The 25,279-nt window shown below is 34.2% G+C and overlaps 1 protein-coding gene across 4 annotated transcripts in view; it reads right to left on the reverse strand.

The window, feature by feature from the left end:
* The window catches only part of LOC123560750 (cell adhesion molecule DSCAM-like), a 104,054-nt gene that overhangs the window by 48,821 nt on the left and 29,954 nt on the right, over positions 1-25,279 (reverse strand). For all 4 annotated transcript variants that reach the window (XM_053552991.1, XM_053552994.1, XM_053552993.1 and 1 more), the window contains 2 exons: positions 15,188-15,351; positions 13,332-13,497 (listed from right to left, as the gene is read on the reverse strand). In XM_053552991.1, the coding sequence (XP_053408966.1) occupies positions 13,332-13,497; positions 15,188-15,351 (330 nt within the window). The remainder of the gene's footprint in view (positions 1-13,331; positions 13,498-15,187; positions 15,352-25,279) is intronic.

Here is a 25,279-nt window from a genome sequence, read left to right on the forward strand (position 1 = left end):
TTTATAAAACTTTCACCAAAACATACTATGTGCAGTAAGATGCGCATAATGCCACTTTAATGACTTGTTAACTTTATATGAGCTGCGCCATGAGAAAACCAACATAGTGGCTTTGCGACCATGCTGTTCGCTTTCAAAGCCTATAGCAAGTAGAGAAACTGTTAGCGAACAGCATGGATCCTGACCAGACTGGATCCATGCTGGTCGCAAAGCCACTATGTTGGTTTTCTCATGATGCGGCTCATATAACTTTATACATACACGGAAATAAAAGTAAATGCCTAGTCTAGTCTGAGAGCAGTTGCTACCGAGGAATCGAGAAATCATCTCGTCAAATTGACAGGATTTTTTAACAAATGAGCAGAGTTTGCATTACTTTTCGAACACCCCCTGTAACCTAAAATTATGACTTGTTGGCTCATTTGTTGATAGTATCTAACCTTCAACTTTTGTTTTCAAATCTGTTGTTTAAATCCAGGTAATTGTTTATTACACGATACTGTAATAAATCTTCAAAGCTTTCAACTGTCACCGACTTATGTGACCAATCTTTAGAATACCAATGTAACCCATCACGTAACTAAAAGGATCTTGATTTAACCATAATAGAATCATTATATTGCTTCTATTAGACAAAAGTGAACTTACTGATTTATAGGCTCTGTCTAAACATTTGGAACAATCACTGTTTACAGACCTCTTAACGTTTGAACAAACTAAATTAACATTGTTTATTAACTAATGACTACATGATCTATCGAGCTGTGTGCCCATATATTTGGTCATTAAACGTTGGTTTTCATTAATTCTTCAGAAAATTGATTCAATTGCCCTCCATGGGACGATAAATTCCGAAAATATTGGCAGCCGCAGTGAAAACTTGTAACAACGTTTAAAATTCAGAGCATGTCTTCAACTGCGTTCAAGCAATTTATAACATTACCGAGAAAGGAAGTTTTTAAACTTCCATTAGTCTTTATTAGGATGTCAGCACCGGTTTTTTTGTACAATTTCCCTGTAACCGAGACAAAGAAATGTGATTTTTTTCAGCATACCACAGACCACTATTATTCAACCACACGTATTTTGATTTTTTTAAGAAATGAAATTTTGAATATAATTGAAGCTTTTCTGTAATCTCTGACAAAATAAAAGTTTGGCTGGTGCAATGTAAAACTTCTCGGTCGGCTTGCCGTGCTTACCTGTACACAAGAGAATTGAAAACAAGGCCAAAGTGTATCACTTGCATAGGTACATTTCGAAGGACTGTGACTGAAAATTAACATTTAACCTGCTAAATTTCTAAAATGGACTGGTCCATCATTTAATATGGGCAGTACTATATTATTTGAAGGGATGTTCAATGAAAATTTACTGACTGAATAGCGAACAGTGCAGACCAAGATCATGTGCAGGCTGATCTTGGTCTGCACTGGTCGCAAAGGCAGAATCAATTGCCAACAGCAGGCTAAAGGTTTAAGTAGTACAATTCCATCCATTTCATTTTTTTTTATCTAAGCACCTTTAGATATATTCATCGCGACATATATTTACGAGGTAAATAGAAATTTTGAAATTTGCATTTTAAAGCAATACTTATTCGAAATGTCGTTAATATCTGCGCTGTTGGATTTGTCAATTTGTACATTATTTTGTTGATCTGTCATTAAAACATACTACTGAATTTAAGAAAAGTAAGTTTTGATGGAATGATTGTCTTTTCTTTATTTTTACTCTTTGGGTGTGTTGGTGGGGTTACACCACGAAGATCTGTGCATTCAGGAATCATAAAAAGGATCTAGACTTTGTCACAAAATAACGTTTGTGTTTTAAAAAAGTAAGAATAATCGGGAATGAAAACAAATCCAACGTTAAGTTACAAAACTTGTGACAAATTTATCTTTCATTTATTCTTGTACAAAACACCTCTTCACATTTTTTTTTATTTCTACAACAAATGCCCAACTGATATGTTGCGAAATAAAATAAATGAAATGTTGTGAAAATTGTACACCATTAATGCAGACAAGAATCTCTTTGAAGGAAGAACGATTGTGTCTAAAGAAAAGCTGGTGCAATTAAAACCTGTGACAACCAGATGGAATTTAATAAAAGAAACTTCAAATCAGTTTTGAATCCAAGTATTGAGGTTGTGTCTAACGAATCCTAGGGCATCAGACAACAAAGTGGTCGATCCCAAAGGTATAATATGTCATGTGTATTGAAACCCGTTCCTTAATGGATTTCTTCAGAATTCAATTTAAAACAGCGCCCTTATGCTGATTACACTTGATTGTGATTACGTAATTTCCAAGGTTCTTGTTCTTTAAAAAAAATAGCGCTAAAATAATACAAGAAATCATGATGTAACTTTTGCCGCTCAACTGGCATTGCGATTAAAAGGACTAATTAAATCGGGAATAGTACTGACTATTTACTGGCAAGCGTTTAATAAATGCTTTATTACATGACAGCAGAAATTTAATTTTACAGTCTTTTTCTAAATTTTTGACTTATTAAACCAAATAAAAAACATAATATTTAATATAGACTGGACATGTTTGTGTTAATAAACATAATATTAAATATAGACTGATCACGTTTGTGTTTCAGTGTAGCATGAAAGAAGGGCAAATATCCAACTAGAATAGCGCTTTCTTTTCAATATACATTAATATGTACAAAACAAAGAGTTCTACATTTGAGTTAATATTCAAATATAAGCGATTTCTTATTGCGATAATGTGTTAGTTTTTAATATTCTCTTCCTCATCGCAAATGCTGTTGCTCAAATTTAATGTAATTTGGCTCTGTAACCGAGGTTTAAACGCTTTGTCATAAACTGAGTTTTACAATGAATATTTTAAAAGACACTTCATGTCAAAGGGGAAAACGAAAAACAAACAACACAAGTTAAACTGTCAGTTACAAAATGAGTTCAATCAAGTATGTACAGTTTTATTTCTTCGATTTCGATTTTCCTTCCAATTTCCAAACTTCGTGCAAGAAAACGGAGAGACCGGTTGAGCTAAAACCGTAATTCTATGTTAAGCTGTAATACCGGTTCTATCTGAACTTTTCATGAATACTGTCATTACAACTTGCATAACATAGAACATTTACGCTCTCTATTTTAACTCCAAGAGTGTCTCTAGCGTGATCTGAAACCAATCAAATTTTGAAAGCGGAAAAAAACTCAAATTGCGATTTTATCCCCAGCGAGAACTCGTTGACAATAAATGACACATTAAACACGTGTGTGTTAAATTAATTCATTTAAAAGAAGTTGCAATTACGTAAAATAGAACTGCGTTCTTTCCTTATCCCCCTGAATCATCGCTTGCAGGATCAATATGGTTCTCGCAATGTGCGTCTTACAACTCCCTGTGGGTTTCCCATGTTTATCCTTTTTTGAAAATATAAATATTAAAAAATTCTGGAAGAAAAACATGATAGTTCATAATTTGGTCTACAAAGCAATGGAAAGAAGTTTCTTCAAATTATATTCTCGGTTCTGATAGATATTCAGTTGAAATATTAAATGAATTTTCCTATTAAGCTTTGTTGCAGCTGCCGTTAAGAAAACTTTTCTGTCATTAACCCATACAATCTTGTCTAGTCAAATTTAGTGTCTCTGACAAATGCAGCAAATAACTCGCAGTCAAAAAGAAAACAAAAGTGTCGTTCATGGAAGTATTACAAAGAGCTCTTACAAAACAATGTGAGGACTCTGATGTCAGTGCAGAATACTATTTTAGCGAACTGGAAAATTTATTTGCCGGGAAACTAAGATAGATGTGCCTTCTGCTTACAGAGAAAACTACGTATTTGAACTGATCTAATTAGTACCTAATCAGTTAATTTCATTGCAAGTATTTTATAAAATATAACAAATGAAGAAATGAATGTCTCCATCAAGCAGTACTGAATATTTTATTAGAACACGTTTTAGGCACTATTATGGATTAAAGTAGTTTTCGTGAATCCCGTGTACTTCAATTACTTCAATCCAGTGTAGCAAAATTTGCAAAAGTAAACGCAATCCTTCTGGTATGTTTAAAAGATAGAATCGTGATATCTCAATCTGAATGCAGTTACAAAATATGTTTGTAAGGCATAATCTTGCCCTGTTGTACAAAACCTAAAGACATGTAATTTAATACGAAATTGCGTCAAGTCTAGTGCGCTATTGAAGTTTCTCTTTTTGCAATTGTTTCAAATCTAGTACTCTTTTGTAACTACCAAGAAATTAATGATTATGCTTAACATGTAACTACGTTACAATATTGACAATAAAAATTGTTATTCAATAAGAGAGTTTGTCTTTAACCAAAACGAGTATGCTAGTATTTTGCTTGTCGCATTTTGGACTTGCTAAGGATTCTTCTAATGAATTTTGATAACAATGTGCTTGACCAACAAATTGGATGTTGAGAATCGTTGCACACTCATAGTTGAAATTCAATTAAAAAGACCTATTTCTTTAAAATATTTAAGAAATAATGTATAGAAAAACCGTGTTTTAACATTATTAATACACGGATTGAGGTTATACGTCCTCGGAATAATTTCACAAGGCGTAGCCCGGCGACGTATAACCGATTTTGAGTGTATTAATTTAGGCAAAACACGATTTTGCTATACATTATTTCGATTCTAATATGCCCTTAATCTAAAACAGTAGATAAAATATAGTAGCGCTTTTTCTTGGTCGTAACAAAAACATTGACGTCATCGCACGTTAACATGACGTCATTTCAGCATATTATAATGTAAAATAAATGTGGTAGGAGTCCTTTGATAGCATTTTTTTTTATTTTACATATTCCACTTCTTTTTGATCTGCCGGTTACTTCACTGGAAAAAAATTCACTAAGAAAAAACAGACAGCCCTCGTACATATTATGATTAAATTGTTGGTGCCAATTTAATAAGTTATCCTATTTACATTTTAAGAATCTCAGGATACTTTGTAAACCTACGTAACTCTGTAACTGAGCTGCACATATTACTTATGTAATGTAATGTTTATGTACTTATCATTTTCAGTATCAAACATCAGCTGCCAAATTCGGTAACAATATTTTCGACTTGCGAATGATATTACCGGCCCGTTCTGACATCTAAATTAATATAAGGTGTCTATTTACCTTAAAAGAGCAATATAATGAAACCAAAGCACACGCCAGGTAATTTGTTCAATGGTAAAAGACAGATCTTTCCATCATTTATTCATGAAATGTTCTTTCTTAACATTTAAGTGATCAATATTTCAATCAATCATCACGATGGGATCTGTGTCTTTGATCGCTTAATAATTATTATGCAAAAACTCTTAATGGCTTGATCTTACAATGAACAAATGTCGATATATTATGAGTTAATTTGAATTTTGCCATCCATACTGGATATATATTTATATGCATTGCTACTACGTACTTTCCGATAAAATAGCCCTATTTTTCTGTAGTCGCATAACATCAAAACATCAAACAGCCATTAGCTATCAGTTATTCGTTCCACACCGTTCCAACATGTTTACAGTTACAAAAAAAAAATCTTGTCAAACAAATATTATTTGTTATGCTCTTTCGTTTCTCTTGTCTCAGGTTTGATTGTATGTGTTAAATATTGTGAAAAGAGTCAGAGAATGTTTCATCGTGTACCGGTTAAATGAATGGATCCTTATTTCAGCCGCACCATCAGAAAACCAACATAGTGCATTTGCGACCAGCATGGACCCAGACCAGCCTGCGCATCCGCGCTGTCTGGTCAGGATCCATGCTGTTCGCTAATGGTTTCTCTAATTGAAATAGGCTTTGAAAGCGAACAGCGTGGATCCTGATCAGACCGCGCGGATGCGCAGGCTGGTCTGGATCCATGCTGGTCGCAAATGCACTATATTGGTTTCCTCATAGTGCGGCTCATTTGTCTTAACACGGATGCCATTTTACAGAAATAAAGTAATATCATTTTAATGCGATCTCATTTCGACGTCCCAGAAATATAAGGTCGTAACTGTTACTTACCTACACATTTTCGAAAACTGCATTGAAAGAATGTATCTTGATCATAAAATCATAATTGTGTGACCCTGTTTATTGAGGCAAAAATAACATTTTGTTAATTATATAAGGTCGTACCTGTTATTTACGATCAGGTTTTCGGTAGGTTTTGAAAACATCTACAGAGGATAAAGGTCGCATCTACTTCTTGTGACCTTTTAAGATTTCATATCATGTGATATAGTAGTTGCAGATACGACGTTTCATTATTGAAGACTGTAAAACACGTATAAACAATTTCTTAACCTTTAGCCTGCTGGTGGCAAGTAATTTTGCCTTTGCGATCAGTGCAGACCAAGCTCAGCCTGCACGTCCGTGCAGTTTGATCATGGTCTGCACTGTTCGCTATTCATTCAGTAAATTTTCAGTAAACACCCCTTTGAAAATTAAGTGGTACTGCCCAAATTGACAGATGGAGCAGTCCAATTTAGAAATATAGCAGGGTACACCATTAACTCGATAAGTATATTACAATCGGTACTTTCAGAATTTAAAAGAACGATTTCAATGAGAAGCGTGTAGAAGAAAATATGTTGTTGTTTTTTTCTTCAGTTTTCTCAAAAGTACTGTTTTTTCAGTTACGACCTTTTTTTCTGGGACGTCGATTTATTCAAAGCTAGCATTATTTTGAAATTACACTGTAAACAGAAATGCCCTGGTACATAACTTCTCTCACCGAAAGGATGATTTACTATTTGTTTGGTGTTTCTAGTAATGTTGAAATTATTCTGACAATTTTGCTTAATCAAATTTACTTTTTTGACAATCAAAATAATTTGATATTATTTATGGATGCCTATTCGCCCGTTTTTATCTTGTACGCAATCGTCTAATTTACATAGTTAGCTAGAAATTCGCATTCAAGGGGGTTCCATAGTGCGCCTATCGATCATTGTATTCGCTTAGTTATTACTTCCGATCTTAAAAGCTTCAATCAAATAAAGCATGAACGAAGCACCGTGTTGATAAGGCCTAAATTAAGTAAAAGCAGATGGCATGTTAGAACCTATGGCTTTGATTCATCGAAATATAATTTTATAACTACATTACGGGATCATATTTCGCAGAAATGGGCTATCCATATAGAATTAATTCTGATATGATTTGATTGAAAAATTCCGTTTGTGCTTGTTTGTCAATGGCATATATGTTTTTGGAACATTGTGACTAATTCACGAATAAACTGCACCAAAACAAAAATACAAGTTTCTATAGATATTATTTTGTTCTGCCCAGAATAAAAATGAGTATGTTATTTGTTTCAATATATTTAAGCCAATAAAACGTATTTGTTGTTTACAGAAATTTTTTCTAAGTTCATTTGCTTATACCAGTGTTAGAGACGTCAAAACAAGCACCAAAGTTCTATACATGTACAGCAAAATAAAAAATTAAAGGATTTCAATGTTGGTTTCAATGTAAATATGAAAAACTGTTTAAAGCATTTTACCCGAAGCAAGAAAGATCAAACACTCAACCCTAGGCGTAGACACGAAATTCTATGATAGACCTGTAACACTACTGAACTGTGATCATTTCCCGCCAATATAAAACGAAATATTAACACGCAGAAAAAAAAATCATCTGCCTTTGTACCTCAAATTTTATGAAATCCGCCAGAGCTTGGAATATCAGCAATAAATATAGGGTTCATGCTCTATTCTCCTGCAATAATCATTTTTCTATTTAATAAGTTGCGTAAGAGCAAATGATACTAAAATCGAAATTTGCAAATTTTGTTTTTTATCGCACACATACTTTTTTTTTTCTTTTTGTTTAATTTATTTCATTCTCCACTACACTTCAAACTCTGGTTCAACTATATGCTATTTGTAATTAAAAATGTAATTTCGTTTTTAGTTTGATTGTAACATTCTGTAAACAGCGCGTTTAGAAATAGATGCTGCTTTTCTGAAAGCTGATAACATTTAAATAGTTTTGTAACAGCTGATGTTTTTTTTTTTTTTTTGTTATTTTTCTTTAATATGTGTTACTTTTGAAGGTGGATTCTTATAATAATTTTAGGACATATTTGTTTGCATAGACTGAAGACGTTTGTGTAAAACAGATGTAAAATTTTCAAAAAAAACGACAACTTTCATTAGATAGGGTTTAAAATTTGATTTTTCTTTTGAAAAGAAGATTTCGTCTTTAATTAAACGATCAGATATTACTCCCTTCTTATACCCCTTGAGACTATTAGAATAGTGTATTATTAAGTATGTCATAGAACAGTAATGGTCTCCTCCAAAAAGATAATGCATACTAATAAGAAACACTCAAATCGGAAATGAAATAAAATAAAGTGTACTCTAAATACTAAATTCTAAACATTGGAAGATTTAAGGTTTAAAAATTAAAATACTAGAGCTAAATTATTTTGCAGAATAGTAATAATAATAATAATAATGATGATGATAATATACGTACATTGTAAAATATCTGTACCCACACCCTATCATTAAATCATTTGACCTATCACAAGGACATATCACGGATAACTGTTTGGCATAAGATTATGCTAAGTTAAATTTAATTATTTTCAATTAATTAAAAGGTACTTTATAAATTAAAATACAACAAAACGAGATGCGATTTTAATGTTCTATTGTTTGTTAATTCATAGATAGGATCTTTATCATTTAGAAGGGATGATAAATTTGCATATTTTTTTATCTCCCTTTATGTGTATTTATCGTTCATTCCGTAATGCCAAGATAATGTTATTGCAATATTTTATGTCATTCCATTTAATATCTGTCAGACTTGTTTTTATTTTGTACAGAGATATAAAATCATTAAATTTCAGACAAAATCTCATCAATTCTATGATATCATTCTATTTAATGAGGACGAGAAAAACCTCAAAATATGGACGGGTGGACATTTTTTGGAGCATTGCGTCACGATTTGTCCGTCCTCCCACATAACAGACTATCACAGTTTTCGGCTTTTCTCCTTTACATGGAAGAAAAAAATGGCTCTTAATGTTACTATCTGAAAGAACTTGATATAAAGTAGATCTGGTAAAAATACGAATACCAAAAAAAAAAGAAGAAGAAAAACAGCACGAGCTTTCACAATAGCTGTCAACTCGAGCCACCAGGGACGCTCACGTGACTCGTACAGACATTATCGCGATGACAGCTGATGTTGACATTTTATAAGAATCCGATTATGAATTTTGCATGTCATGATCGGAGGGCAGATATAGAATTCATTAATTCCATTGGAAAATGTTTCAAACCCAGGATGTCATTAGTCATTGCAAGACGTTATCGTGAAAATTCCTTTTTTCTTGATTCCGGTCATAAACCGTAATTCATTTGATCGGATTAGAAAGTGTTATCTACCATCTTTAATTAGTGAGGACACTTTACCAACAGAACAAATTTCAGCAGTTACATATATGGTAAACAGTGTACTATTCGCGATAACCTGTTTTTCATATTAACTGCGCACAGTGCGATTTTCACAAGTCCAAAACATATGCGCGGATTAGCGGCAAAATATCCATCACCTTTGACAGTGATGTTTAGAGCGTGAAATAAACCTAAAGCGAAACTTTCCAGTCTACAGTATTTTAGTCACATTAGAATTGTATTTAATATGAGACATCCAGTTAGGAAATTAAAGAGTGATGTTTCAATATATCAAGAGAGGACCTCTGCACTTTCTTTGCCTTATTACTAACATGGCATTACATTTAGTCCGAAGACTTTTTTCCATCTTAGCAATCACCTACTTATCAAATGAAACGAACGTGCCCCAAATAAAATTGTATCCATTTTATCTTCTTTTTTTTAAAATATAAATAATATGTCAAGCCATGTTGTTGTATTTTACTTTAAAAAGCTACAACTCTAATACAGACAATAATTTTCAAAATACCAAACATTGGAGTAACATCATATGGCACAGTCAAGAATATAATAAAATACAGGTTTTCTCATGGAAAGGCCCTTCAATATATTCTTGAATGTAAAATTGCAATGGTGCATTACCCTACATTTAGTATTCGTTTTAATGTTGACTGAATACACCTACCTGGTGTGAACCTTAGATAAACCTTGTAACGCAGTATCTCATATTTTATCAATTATCTTTAAACTCTAACAAAAAGTAATTGATACTTTATCCAGATTTCAACAAAACACAATAATGACATCATATCACGATCCTGACCAGTTTTTACAAGGCAGTCTGAAAGACAGCTAAATCCCCCGCCACTGCTATGGATAGTGAAAGGGTAAACCTTTGATTTTAGCTGTGACCTTGACCTTGAACTGACATGGCTGACTCATGAATTCTGCACAACGTCTTGATGAGGTGATCATTTGACCCAAGTTTCATCAAAATCCTTCAAGGGGTTTAGGAGATACAGAGCTGAAACCTTTGACCTTCAGTTGTCACCTTGACCTTGAGTTGACATGGCTGACTCATGAGTTCTTGATGAGGTGATCATTTGACCCAAGTTTGATGAAAATCCTTCAAGGGGTTTAGGAGATACAGAGTGGACACAAAATGGAAGGCTCAAACCTTCGACCCTTAGCTGTGACCTTGACCTTGAGCTGGCATGGTTGACTCATAATTTCTGCACATCGTTTTGATGAGATAATCATTTTACCCAAGTTTTACAAAATTCCTTCAATGGGTTTAGCGGACACGAAATGGAAGGCTCAAACCTTTGACCTTCAGTTGTGACCTTGACCTTGAGCCGACATGGCTGACTCATAAGTTCTGCAAATCGCCTTGATGAGGTGATCGTTTGACCCAAGTTTAATGAAAATCCTTCAAGGAGTTTAGGAGATATAGAGCGGACACGAAATGGAAGGCTCAAACCTTTGAACCTAAGTTGTGACCTTGACCTTGATCCGGCATGACTGACTCATGGGTTCTGCACATCGTCTTGATGAGGTGATCATTTGACCCAAGTTTGATAAAATGCCTTCAAGGGGTTTAGGAGATATAGAGCGGACACAAAATGGAAGGCTCAAACCTTTGACCTCGAGTTGTGACCTTGACCTTGAGCCGACAAGGCTGACCCATGGGTTCTGCACATCGTCTTGATGAGGTGATCATTTGACCCAAGTTTCATGAAAATCCTTCAAGGAGTTTAGAAGATATAGAGCGGACACAAAATGGAAGGCTGAAAACCTTTGACCCTAAGTTGTGACGTTGACCTTGAGCCGGCATGGCTGACTCTTGAGTTCTGCACATCGTCTTGATGAGGTGATCATTTGACCCAAGTTTTATAAAATTCCTTCAAGGGGTTTATGAGATATAGAGCGGACACAAAATGGCAGGCTCATGCCTTTGACCCTGAGTTGTGACCTTGACCTTGAACCGACAAGGCTGACTCATAGGTTCTGCACATCGTCTTGATAAGGTGATCATTTGACCCAAGTTTCATGAAAATCCTTCAAGGGGTTTAGGAGATATGGACTGGACACGATTTTGTTACGGACGGAAGGACGGACGCAGACCTTTCCTATAATCCCTCCGCCACAGCGGGGGATTAATAACATAATAGTACACCATATAAGCGATTTAATTTCATTGCGAAACAGAAACAAGGAAAATTCCTTGTCCTGAGATACCTTATAAGGAAATTATTTTTACTGACATTTAACCATAAAAGTCAAACAAACGCTTTATCGTCTCATAAATATTATCTTTTTCTTTTTGGTACTTTACGGTTCTTTCTTGTTTTTTAGTTAATTTGGTTTAAATTTACGCACGAAGTTTTCATGAGTTTGCGCGGGCTATAGTTCATTCGAAGTTTACTACACAAAGCGATAACACGCAGGTTCGCCAAATCCTGGCATAGTATTTGCAGAAATATGAGGAGATGGTCTTAATGTCATTTATAATTCTGTAAAAATCATATTAACTGAAATATTTCTGTAAGAAATTCATCGATTTATAATTGGATGACAGTTCACGGACATTACTCAGTTTTTTCATATTGTTTTTGTTCTGTTTGGCACATTTAATTTATCTTCTAGAAACTATTGATGTTAGTAAATACTCGGAAAGCAGGGGGTGGAGAGAGCCTTTTCGCTGGTCAGAGCCTCGGATTCTCCCTACCCCCTCCCCCCCCCCTCATATATAAAAATATTATAAAAATTAGAAAAGAGTTAGGGTTGGGGCAGCCGGCTCGCAGCATACGATTAACTTGTCTTTCTGGGTAGTTTTTAGATGAAATTAAAAACAAAATGCGTAAAGATTAAGATAATGTGACAAGTATTGTCGTATTACATATGAACTGTCCATTCTGTATTCTGCCTTATTGCATATGTTCATAAATAGTCCGGTATATGTTATGTTTCCTTTGACATATTGATTGCTTAAGTACATGCATATTTGGAAAGAATTAAGGTATTTCTGAATACTAGTATATATATTTTGAAGGCGTTCCATTGTTGTATTGTGTTATCGTGCTATTGATTTGTTATATGAACAGTAGTAAACCACCATCTTTTAAACCTATTTTGTGTTAAGTTGTTTGTTTGGTATTAGTTATATAGTAAAGGAAAGAAATAATTTATTTTCGGACGAACGAAGTGAGGGAGAAAATAAATACATTCTATGTGTATGATTCTATGCGTACTTCAAGACATTGGTGAATTCGAGAAGATACTTAAACTTTTATGATTAGACGGTTAGAAGCTTATGTTTTATCCGGTAAAATAACGAAAAAAGTCTAGAAAATGTTGACTTACAACAATGCGATATTATCACCAATAAAACTACACAGGAACTTCCAAGGGCTAAGATATATTTTAATGCTACAAGAAACGACATGATTTTGCAGAGGAGCTCATTCTATCAAGCTTCCATCTTAGACTAACAAGAACTCGTACAATATTCAAACTGTGTGAACGTATCTCCTCAATTATTGTACTTTGTGGCACTGATAAGTGAAGTAAGACACTTTTTTCTAAGACATATGCATTTTAATAAAACAAAAGCATACAAAGAAAACTAGTAAACAGCCAAAGATAAAACGAAAAAGGCACAACACCCTGCATAACTAAAGTAAGTTCCTTACTATTGGCTTGAAAAATACCTCCTGAACTTATTTTCAAATATTTCCAACTACTACTCACAGAGGAGAATGGATGATCATATCACGGAGAAGAATGGATACTCATATCACGGAGGAGAATGGATACTCATATCACGGAGGAGAATGGATGATCATATCACGGAAAAGAATGGATGGTCATATCACAGAGGAGATTAGATATTCATATCACGTACCTGCCACTGTGTGTACCTTCCGGCTGATGACTTGTCCTATACGGTTTCTTGCTACACATCTGTATTCTTGCGTGTGTATAGCAGGTACCACATTAGCTTCATCAAAAGGTTGAAAATAAAGACTTTGGTTGTGTAAAACTTCAACAACGCCTGGCTGTGTCCCTATCTGTAATAATATATTATTTTCAATAACCATCGATTGGATGGCTTCATCAAAGGAAAGATGTTTACACCCGTGCGAGGTTTTCGACACACAATGGTGAGAAGCAAATAAATAGAAGTACCTCGGCCAAAGAGACCCCTGTTCAATTATAATAAAATATGGGACTTTGGCTGTCAGTTTTAATATTGCCTTAAGTCCTTTGTTTTAAAACATAATACGCAAATGTGGCATTCATTCTGTTAGTACACAAGTGTCCAGATTTCTCTGATAGTAATTGCCTTTATCTTAATGACGGACAAAACAAACATTTATGTTCAGTTATTTATCCTAGGCCGGCTATTGTTTACAAATACCTTGCCACCTTTTATACATTGATGCTATTAACACGTCAATTATTCAACAGGAAAACAATAACTTGTGAACAAAATCAATGTTTGGCAAATAAAATCCAAAGTGCACTTTTGTACCAGTGCCATTTAACATTGATCGCTCTCTCCATTCCATATTTTTTCAGATTTTTCTTTGAAACCTTTTAATGGAAACTTTTCACTCAATCAGCATTTAAATTGACGTCCTCTGCAATATATATATATTGGTCTTTCGTAAAAAATCAGTAATTGAAATGATTCTAAACTAATATTGATCTGTATACTTTGGGTGATAAAATATTTTTTTTAAACACCATTTGAGGACTGTTCTATTTTATCTACGACTGGCATACATTAGGAATGATTCGCAGGGATGATACTTAGAAATCACTAAAGAACAACAAATAAGCCTGATTAAAGATGGTCGTGCTATCTTGTATCACAAAAGAAGACAAAATAGTCTAACCGAGTCACGTCACTGCGGAATAATCGCATAATCACTCGATTTCGATGAGTAGGAACATATCATTTAATGTAAAAAAAGCCATTGTGTAACCTTACCAACAATTGTCATCGTGTTAGTTATTTACTAGAAACAGAAACGACTTAATGAATGTTTGTTTACAACGTTTCTGATAATATTTTCCGAAAACAAGAAAATGGGAAAATTAGTCTTGAAAAAACCCATAAAGCATATTTTATATAACATTGACACTACTGAAATTTGACGTTGACAAAAAGTATAGGGTGCCTAGTTTCGCCACACAATGATATATTACATTTATTTGAATAACATGCAAGACCAACAAAAGAACTTTCATAACTGCATAAATAACAAAATCTTTTGATGTAATTCTGAAACAATGCATCTGTAAAGTTTAAAAATTGTCCATAAGTAAACAGACACACTTCTTTAAGACTATCTGAAAACAATATTTCAGGACTCGTATTTGATTTTCTTCCATAAATATTCGCGAGTGAGAAATTTTATTGGTCTGCAGAGACTGGATTATTACGCTTTATTGGTCCGTATAGCAACACTGTGATTAATGATTTCTTGGGGCTCTAAATGTTTTCATTTCCAAAAAAAAAATCCTCTTGCGATATTCTTTCACTCATATTGACACAGTAACCTACATGAAATAATCAAGCGTTGGGAGCATTATACTCGACTTTTATTTCAGTAAAACCGGTAACAATTATATCTTTGGTCGTCTGAAATTTTATCGAATCGTTTAATATCATTAAATTATTTAATTCCCGGTAGTAAGCAATCTATTTAGCTGATTTATGATCAAATTTTGCCGCAGGGCAATGTCTATTACCTCGTCACCGTTTCCGGTTATCCACGTGACTAAAGGAGCGGGATTTCCGTAAACACCGCAAGGAATAATGGCGCCTTTAGTATTCGGTATTACCACAGACGTCGGAGGTTCAGACAGAAAAATAGGACCTCGTAGCCCGTCGTCGGGAGATTCTGTCGTTGAACCTGAAACAACAATGTGATGCTAATTATGAATCATGCAATGACAAGGACTTGGCAGTGAAACATCTTTGAATTCATTAATAAAAGATGTTTGTATAAAGAGCAAAGAATTCCTGATTCCAGTAACAGATAAAACAAAGTTTACAAAATTGTGGAATAAACCTTTATGATCTTTCTTTGTAATAATGTTATGTATTTGTCAATATTAAGACATGTACTACAGCTCACACCTAAACCCTTTGGGTGCGGAAAAAAGGGACAGTTCTAGGTGCCCTTTATAAACCGTATCTATACGGGAGACAGGGAGTTCTAGATACTGTTAAAGCGAATATCAAAATTTTGGCATAGAATTTCATATTTTAGGTTCTACATTGCATTCAAACTGTTCTACTGCATATGTCTAATTTAAAATAACCCTAAGCTGAATTTATGGGATATTTCAGCCCGAAACAAACTTTATCGCTTGTGCCCTTTGAACGTGAAATCACATCGTGTAAATTTTGATTATTTTAGAGCAAGAGATTTAAAATGAAATAAATAACAACGAGTCTAACATAAAATGTTAATCTTTTTTGGAGGGTTTTAACAACATTTTCCCATGACAATACATGCTGAATCACCAGAATGATTTTTGGCATCAGAATCTCAGATAGAAATAAAAACAAAACAAACTTGAATGAAATGAAACTATTCTAATAACATTATAAAGTTATGGAAATCATGAAAAAAATAGCAGCATATGGTCAACAGTATTTTATTTTATGACAGGAGAGGTTAAGTGTGGTAAAATACCGAATACAAATATGCCACTTAGTCGACTGAATTCAAACAAGGGACTACCTTAGAGAAACTTTCTTTCCAATATAGCTCTGGGTTGATTTTGTACAAAATTTCCCGAATCTTCGGTCCGTACTCGTCCGTACTCGTCAATGCTTTAAGGTGGTGATATTTGACGTCTTATGAAATTTTATTCGCTAAAATCTTCTGTGGCATGTATACATTTTTTTTATCACACTTAAAAGCATATAAACTTAACAAAACTTATAAAACTTAACGCATTTTAGAAAGGTCATTTAAATTTTCTAACAATTTTACTTGACCTTCAATAGTGATCTTGACCTTTAACCGACAACCATGGATCATGTGTGCAGCACATAGTCTAATCAATGCAATTAAATGTTATGGAACAGAATATTTTTTACTTGACCTTAAACAGTGACCCTGACCTTTAATCGACAAGCATAGGCCATTGCCTCATTATGGGGAACGTTTGTGTGTAGCACTAAGATAATCCATCAATGCATATAAAAGTTATGAAGAAGAAATAATTTTTACTTGACCTTCAATAGTAACCTTAATCTCTGACCTACAAGCATAAATCATGTACGTGCATAATGGACATATTGTCCTCTATTCACAATACTTGAATACTTTTTGAGTAATTGCAGGATCCCGATTTGTGGACGGACAGGATGTACGGACGGAGGGCATTCCTATATTCTCCTCCGGTGTTCCACAGGTAGGGGATAATAAAAGGTTATGTATGTCTTTAATTTCATTTTACACCCGTGTATGTGCATTAACGGGGGATATACATCCTTAACTATAAGAAAATGTTCTATATTCCAGTTTGTTTAGTTCTGCCCATTGTTTTCTCGTTTAGGATAAAGCCGTTATTTTAACCAGAGACCAAACGCTGCTTTTCTTAGAATTGCACTCTGTGTATGGTTATTAAATGGTTATTTTATCACGAGCATGGAGGAGCATATGGGGTCTTCCTCCACCATCGAAGCTGGAAAGTCGCCATATGACCTAAAATCGTGCCTGTGCGACGTTAAACCATAATTTTTTAAAAGAAATACATACAATGTGCCACCATGAGAGGCATAATGTGTTTTACAAACAGTTCTTGTTTTGCTTCTAAATACAGACCAAACTCAGAGTTAATGATAAATCTAAATTTTAGATATAATGTTAGACTTAACATTGTATGTAATTTTGTAGACCAGGGCCCGTATTCATAAAGCTCCTAAGGAGAAAACTTAGGAAAATCCTTAACTTTGTAAAATTTCCTAAACAACATAGCACAAAAGAAAAGTGTAAACTTTATAAGATTTATTGATAATCTTCATTACTATGCCAGACTGAATGTGACAATATTGTTAGACATTCCAACTATGTCTGCGATTGTCCACAAAATGCTTTGAAACTTTTCCCTTAGTTAGTCCCTTAGGGAAAATTTTCCCTTAGGAGCTTTATGAATATGGGCCCTGGTCATCTACATACTACACACTATTGTCCTATGAAGGCCATGCGTCGGAGCGTTCTCCAGTTATTGATGAGAACCCCCAAAACAATAGTTGTCATCTCCTGACCACGGGCAATTATGTTATGAAATTTTACGAGCGTAAGCCCGGAAATGATTCAAATACTGATCGAAATTCGTGTTCAGTTTCTAGGGTACTGTGAACTTGGCGTTTGAGCTTCTGACAATATAAAATAATATCTGTTGACCACCGGCAATTAACATATATAGCAGTATCGGAAATTTGAGTTTTTAGAGACTAATAAATTGATGATTGTGGTCCAGAGAGTTTAAAAATAATAATATTTCCTCTACTTGAATGTTACTTCTACCAGCATGTTGTTTTTGTAAAAGGTAATTTGTTTCCAGTCTGTATATTTCGTTTCCGTGACAATGTTGAATATACAATAATACCTATTTAGTCTGGCAATGTATGAACTCCTCCCGAACGTTATTGCCCTCACTAAATGACAAATATATAACTTCAATCATACATTATTGTGGTACCAAACGTAAAACCATAGCTTTGAATAGCGCTGGCAATATAGTAAATTGAGCCGTGCCATGAGAAAACCAACATAGTGGGTATGCGACCAGCATGGATCCAGACCAGCCTGCGCATCCGCGCAGTCTGGTCAGGATCCATGCTGTTCGCTAAAGCTTTCAATTGTGAAAGCTATTAAGCGAACAGCATGGAGCCTGACCAGACTGCGCGGATGCGCAGGCTGGTCTGGATCCATGCTGGTCGCATACCCACTATGTTGGTTTTCCCATGGCACGGCTCAATTACCAATGAATATTTAGAAGGTTAACACGACATTCTTCCTTCCGTCGATTGCTTTGAGAACAAAAACTTCTAAAAATCTAACATGAACCTAATTTAGTAAATGATAACCCTTCACAAATCCTAATTATTTTCTTGACTAAAATTTAGAGGTTAAGTTTGCATAGGAACCTTATCTTCACTTTCTGGGCAAAGGGTGTCTAATTTATTTTTTTTCAGGAGCACTTGTTTCGAGTAATGGGACATTTACTGTCAAGAAAGGGCAATCATTTGATAAATGGGAGCGAAAGTGTTACGATAATTATTTAAATGGATGTGCTAATGAGATTGAAAGGGGTGTACTACGGAATGCCATAATCCAGTTATTAGAATAATCGGAAACCAGTTAAGCGCAACAGCGGGAAGAAATTCTTGCAAATTGAAATTCCGAAGAACGTTTTTAATGAACTGTCGTCCAAATAAACAAACAACTAAAACATGAAATAGTTCCCAGTGTTTTTATTATTCCCTTGGTTTCAGCAGCTTATCTTGTTTAAACCAAATTCCGCTTTGACGATACTATATTAGAAGCTCTTTAAGGGGAATGTTTACATTTGAATGTGATGGCGTTTTCACATAAAAAGAGAAACAGTTGAATTTAGACAGCTTGGAAATTAGTATGTGCTTATTTCAGTCGATCAATAACCTAAGTAAAACTAAATGGTAAACTTAGAACGTAACTTCCGGGCATCACTGTCGCACAAACAGTTCATGTCGAAAACTTACCTAATCTTTGTCAAAACCCTTAATGTTCCCTGTATTATGACAGCAATTTATATCAATTTAGTGGAATGCTGACATAATACGTTGTTGTTTAAGTCAGTTATTTTTTTTATTTTTATTTTTTTTTAAATCTGACCATTTGTTACAAGATGAAAGGTACTACGTTGATATTTGGAGTCACCATATTTTGTATTTAAATGCTTTAAATAAAAAAAAATATTGCAAAGCTCACAATTATACTTAAAGCTTCAATAAGATATGTTAAGGACAATTTCTTTACACTACGTCCATTTGCATGTGGCGCTGATATTTTTTAAAACACAACGATTTTCAATACCATATATCACTGCATGCCACGGGCATAAGGGAGCTAATGTGCATAAAACAGATTGAAATGAGTCACTATTTCACAGACTCTTTAATACCGTTTTCTGAGAAGGTTATAAACTGATAAATATAATTTAACTGAAATGCAGTAACCAAGTCGTTACAATACGATAATCGTTTCTGGAATGCCAATACTCTGAAACGTTGGCCATAATCGAGCAAGAGACGATAACGATAACGAATTGCGTCGTTGTCATTTTTTCTGTTATATATTAAATCAAACAATTTCTATGAGAAAATGTCATGTTGTTTTATAACGGATCGTTCCATGACAATTTATTACCGATGCAAATAAAAGCAACATGATAAAGTTCTGCACATTATGTTAAGATACATTATCAGTGTCCGTCGCTTAATGCACCAGAATAAACTATACCTGATAAATCGAGTTGTGAAACAATGAGCTAATGAATACGCATGTCTATGATTATAATCTATGATAATGGACAAGAAATGAATAGGAAATGGAATAGCGCGATGTCTGGCTATGAACATGAAAATGCATTGGTATCGAGTGTCAACGTCATTCATAGATATTGAACAGCACGGAGTATTTGTTAAAGCAACATTTTCAGGCACTTTACAAAATTCAAATCAAGTCCAAATTTATTTCCGCTGTTTTATAGCTCTACCTGATTTGTATTAAGCCGTTTTTGTTCATCAAGTACTCGTCGATATAGGATATAAATAATATAACTTTCAACCACTAAAAATTGATATTTACATTTACTATAGGTTTTGTAAATAGGGAATAAAACTGTTTTATCATACAAACACTACTGGTGCAATAATATCACGGGTGGCTATTTCCGCGAGATTGCACGTGCAATCTGACGGCATTGCCAAGAAAACTTGGCAAAATGGCATCGTTCGAAAATATTTTTCAAAATCGAACACCAAAAGTCCAAAAAGAATATTAGATCTTTGGTAAAACATATTTTTCTTACGGTAAAGATAAAAATTAAAATCGACAGAACTATGAGTTTTTGTACCGATATCCTAAATGAAATTAGGAACTGTATTTTCATCGTAGGGCAAATTAGAATTTAACATGGATCGGTCTTTTTGACTGTTCTTTTTCCACGCTGTAAATCACACTGGATAACCGGCTATCTTGACGCCCGCTGGAAATGTAACTCAGCTGGAAATGTAACGCAGCTGTAAATAGGTAGGTAAAGTTTTTCATTTATTTCTATTAAAACGAAGCCAATTCTTGCAAATCAACTTGACAGTTTTATCAAGGAATGACCATTGCTTACATTTACAATTTCTGGGCCAAAAACGATCGTTATGTTTTGAGATATTCGCTAACAATTTCTTCACTTTGAAAAATCGAGCAAAAATCCAAAGTTTTGCGCAAATTGTTTTGTTTATGAACAACCTGTGAAAAATTTTATCATCTGGTTGAACAGATGTGTCCTTTCGGAACACCTGTGTGAAGTTTCCGGGTTCTACGTTATTCCTGAAAAAGTATATTAGCCGTTAAATAGGCATGGTCGAAAAAAAAAGACTGTCGAAAACGGCCGCTGTATTTGCAAAAGGCAGTCGTTGAAGTCAGCTGTCGGCTATCGAGAATACAGCTGTATCAAAGTAAAAAAAATGTCTTGTAGACATGTAATATGCCCCGTAGAGTCTCTTCTTTATGTATATTTTGGATCTGTTTTGTCTGTCTGTGTTTTTGCGACTTCTTTCGTCTTTAATTTGTGTAAAATGTGTATACTTGCAGTCCGTAAACAGTTTGAATATACTTAGGTATGGTCCTTATTGCCTTGTCGAGTAATTCTGGTTGATTTCATTATCATTGTCCGTTTGGTTTAGGGTCTAAAAGTTGCTTAGTTCCTTTCGTCTGTCCGTTCGTCCGCCCGCAGTGTCTTGTCCGGAATCTGATTCTACATGCATGGACTGATTTTTAACAAAGACCTATAATACTTCTTTGTTTTTAAGTATTAATTTTTAAACTTCAAACAGATGTTACCAATGATACAAGTATTGCTGAGGCCCATTCATTAATGGCCACCTCCAATGTCGGTATAACAAAAAAAATAACACAGACCTACATATAAGTATTTTGTGTCAGACTGGCAATTTCTACATGCATAGACAAAATTTCAAATATATGGTATTAATTCCATTTTTTCCATAGGTTTATAAAGCAACATTTTGTTTTGTCTGGCGTATGACTTTATCATTCATCGAGAGATTTTGAAATATGTTACGCAAATGTTTACTACAGCCAAATTATCTTAGACATGCAAGAGTCGTCATCCTTCCTTGAAAATTAAGGTCGCAGGTTCGAGTCCGGTCTCCAAGCAACAATTCGTGTCCGGAGCATAACTTTGTTACTCAGTGTGGTATTTTGAATTAATTTTATATTATTAATTACACAGTGAAACTCAGGAAGGTCAAGGTTGTATTTTCGATTAATGTTTGTACTATAGTGTCGTATAGTATAACTTTTATTTGCATGTGGTTTTATTTGATTGCTAACTATGTATTGCAGGGCAATTTAACTTGTTTCAATATGTCCTTTTCCTTACCTTTTTTCAATAGAAAAATATGCTGGATGAAGTAGCTGATTTACAGTTGGTAGGCAATGATATAATGGGTTTATTTCTTTTTTTTCACGTAATACATGATTTATAATTTCAAAATTCAATTCAATTCATTGTTATATTGTTTATGGATCATGCATGTACTTATTTATTAAGTTGCCAGTCGTTTCTCGATAATGTATATAGTTTACATTTGATTTCAGAATGATGTACATCTGTTACTGTTGTTCAGCGGTGTATGAGGTGTACAGAGACATTATACATCATCTTATCAAAAATCATGACCACAAATACCTGAAGTACAAAGAGAAAGAATTGAACTCTGAAACTGGAAAATTTGGGTATAGAACTAAAAGTTTCGAGGATATTATTCCAAAAGAGTGCAAAATAAGTATTATTAAATTAAATAATTATGTATGAGCAAATAATATTATACACCATCTAGCACCATCAAGGACTGACGGCCAGAAGCAATCATTTGCACTTGCAAAACCCGAGGTGAAATTACTTTCTGTAGTAGCCCGGAGGCACCTGTAGTGGTTTTCCTCCACCATCAAAAGCTGGCAAAATTGCAATATGTACTATATTGCTTCGGTGTAACTGCAAAAAAATATATGGTTGGCTTTCGCATGCTGGAAAAATGGCAAGAACGCGTGAACTACGTTTAAATTCAGCCCGGGTGTGAAGGAATATAGTCCTAAAGCCTCTTGAAATGAAAGTGCCAATTTTAAAAATAATTACGTTTCCGTCAAATCACTGCCAGTAATACTTTTTACTTACAAAAGTATTCTAAATCATCGGAGTTAATGGATAGTCTATAAATGCTAACATCTGAGTTCAACGACAGCACTAGCGGCCGTTTTCGACAGTCTTTTTTTCTCGACCCTGCCTATTTAACGGCTAATATACTTTTTCAGGAATAACGTAGAACCCGGAAACTTCACACAGGTATTCCGAAAGGACACATCTGTTCAACCAGATGATAAAATTTTTCACAGGTTGTTCATAAACAAAACAATTTGCGCAAAACTTGGGATTTTTGCTCGATTTTTCAAAGTGAAGAAATTGTTAGCGAATATCTCAAAACATAACGATCGTTTTTGGCCCAGAAATTGTAAATGTAAGCAATGGTCATTCCTTGATAAAACTGTCAAGTTGATTTGCAAGAATTTGCTTCGTTTTAATAGAAATAAATGAAAAACTTTACCTACCTATTTACAGCTGCGTTACATTTCCAGCTGAGTTACATTTCCAGCGGGCGTCAAGATCGCCGGTTATCCAGTGTGTAAATACCGATAGCCTAATGTTCGGATACTTGTCTGAAGAAAACAACTTAACCGCTGGAACAAGTAATTGCAAAATGTAAAAGTTTTCTTTTTCGCGTTTAAACAATGGTTATAACCCACTTTAGGACCTTGCAAATTGTTAGCTCGAGTCATGAATTGGCAAGTAGTCCATTTTGCTGTTTACTATAAATATACCAATATAAATACATAAAAATAACATTTAATCTTTATGTCATTCGTGAGATAAATGCATCATTACTTATCAATTTTGAATTGACAAAGGTATTTTTATAGATGCAATATTTTCCTGATTTAGTCAAAATCTACCTACTCTCTTACCCGGGAAACATAAATACAAATTCGTGTATTACGCGTGGTATGCTGTTTTAGCCGGAAAAATAAATTATATCTCCAAAAGAGAGGTAGACTTTTTTTTTAAAAGTTATAACTTTTCATAGCACTGTCCGCTCTTTCTGTCCAAAAATGCCATACGGGGGATTGGGATGGGATTGACTGAGTGATATTTTCGGTTGGGAGACACGGAGGTCTTCTGTACCGTTATGTTTTCATTTTCTGACATTTTAGAACAAGGTCTTACATCTTGTAGAATTGCGTTGCCCTTTTGATGTTTTTTTTTTTCCATTTCATTAGGGTCATTTTCACAAAGTTACACGTTCTCCTCATAACCCACATTCACAGAAAATCTTACCTACCTATTATACTGCACGTTGTTCACATACAAAATTGTATTAATAAAGTCTTTCCTTGACCATACAAAAGGAATTGTCTTTGTAAGTGTAAGATTTTGTTGATTGCAAGATAAAATTATTTTAGAATTTAATTCATTTGAAATTTAAATGCACGAAACACTAAGCGTCACAAAACAATGTCAGGTTACCAACAGGTATTGCTACTTTCAAAGAACGCAGTCCTTTAACTAATAAAACTCATTTGGCTAAGTTTCAAAAATTTCCGCTAACCCGAAATGGTAAACTTTATTTTCTACAACGTCTCAAGAAAGGCTTCTCAGGGGCATCGCCTTGGCACGACGATCAGGAGTAAAATACCAATGATTAGGAGTTAAAAACCAAACTTCACTCACGATCACCATCAAATAGTTTTCTGCAGTTCTACAAAATGAGTGTGACAAAAAGCAGGTACATGTTAATTAATGATGAAAAAGCATTTGCGTCACCGCACAAGAAGTACTAATGAAATGAAACTTGAAAAAAGACTTCGGTGTTAAGTGCTAGAACTAAATACCTATCGACAAATATAAAAATTTCAGGTCTGAGATGTCAAGAAAGTTGATGTTTAAAACTTAGCCTGAAATCCCTTTTTCATGAGCGCTTTTATGTACTTGGTACGGGTATTTAAGTTTTTTTTTTTGTCCAGAAGAATTTTTATCCAATGTTTTTAACAGTTTATGGCTGAATGTGTGCGATATTTACAGTCAGAAATCAACATTATCATCTGTGCCTTTTAAACTTGAAATCACATCGTGTAAATTTTGATTCTTGTAGAACAAGGGATTTGAAAAGAAAATAAATAACCACAAAAAGCAAGGATGAATACCCAAGCCTAACGTAAAATGTATTTTTTGTTGGCATGTTCTTCCCATAACAATAAATGTCGAACAGTTTGAGTGATCTTTGGCATTAGAATCGTTTCTATGGTACGTTCAATCTCTTTTAAAGACACTTAAACGAAACAAATATAATTACGTTAGAAATTTACATCAGTTTCTTTTATTTTGTAAATAAAATAGCAGAATATGGTCAACATTATTTATGATGCGATAACTGAGGTCAATTTTTCCTTGTTTGTTTTGGTATAAGGGCCGTTCAGTTTAATC

Source organism: Mercenaria mercenaria, chromosome 10 (assembly GCF_021730395.1).
Source record: "Mercenaria mercenaria strain notata chromosome 10, MADL_Memer_1, whole genome shotgun sequence".
Classification (NCBI taxonomy): domain Eukaryota; kingdom Metazoa; phylum Mollusca; class Bivalvia; order Venerida; family Veneridae; genus Mercenaria; species Mercenaria mercenaria.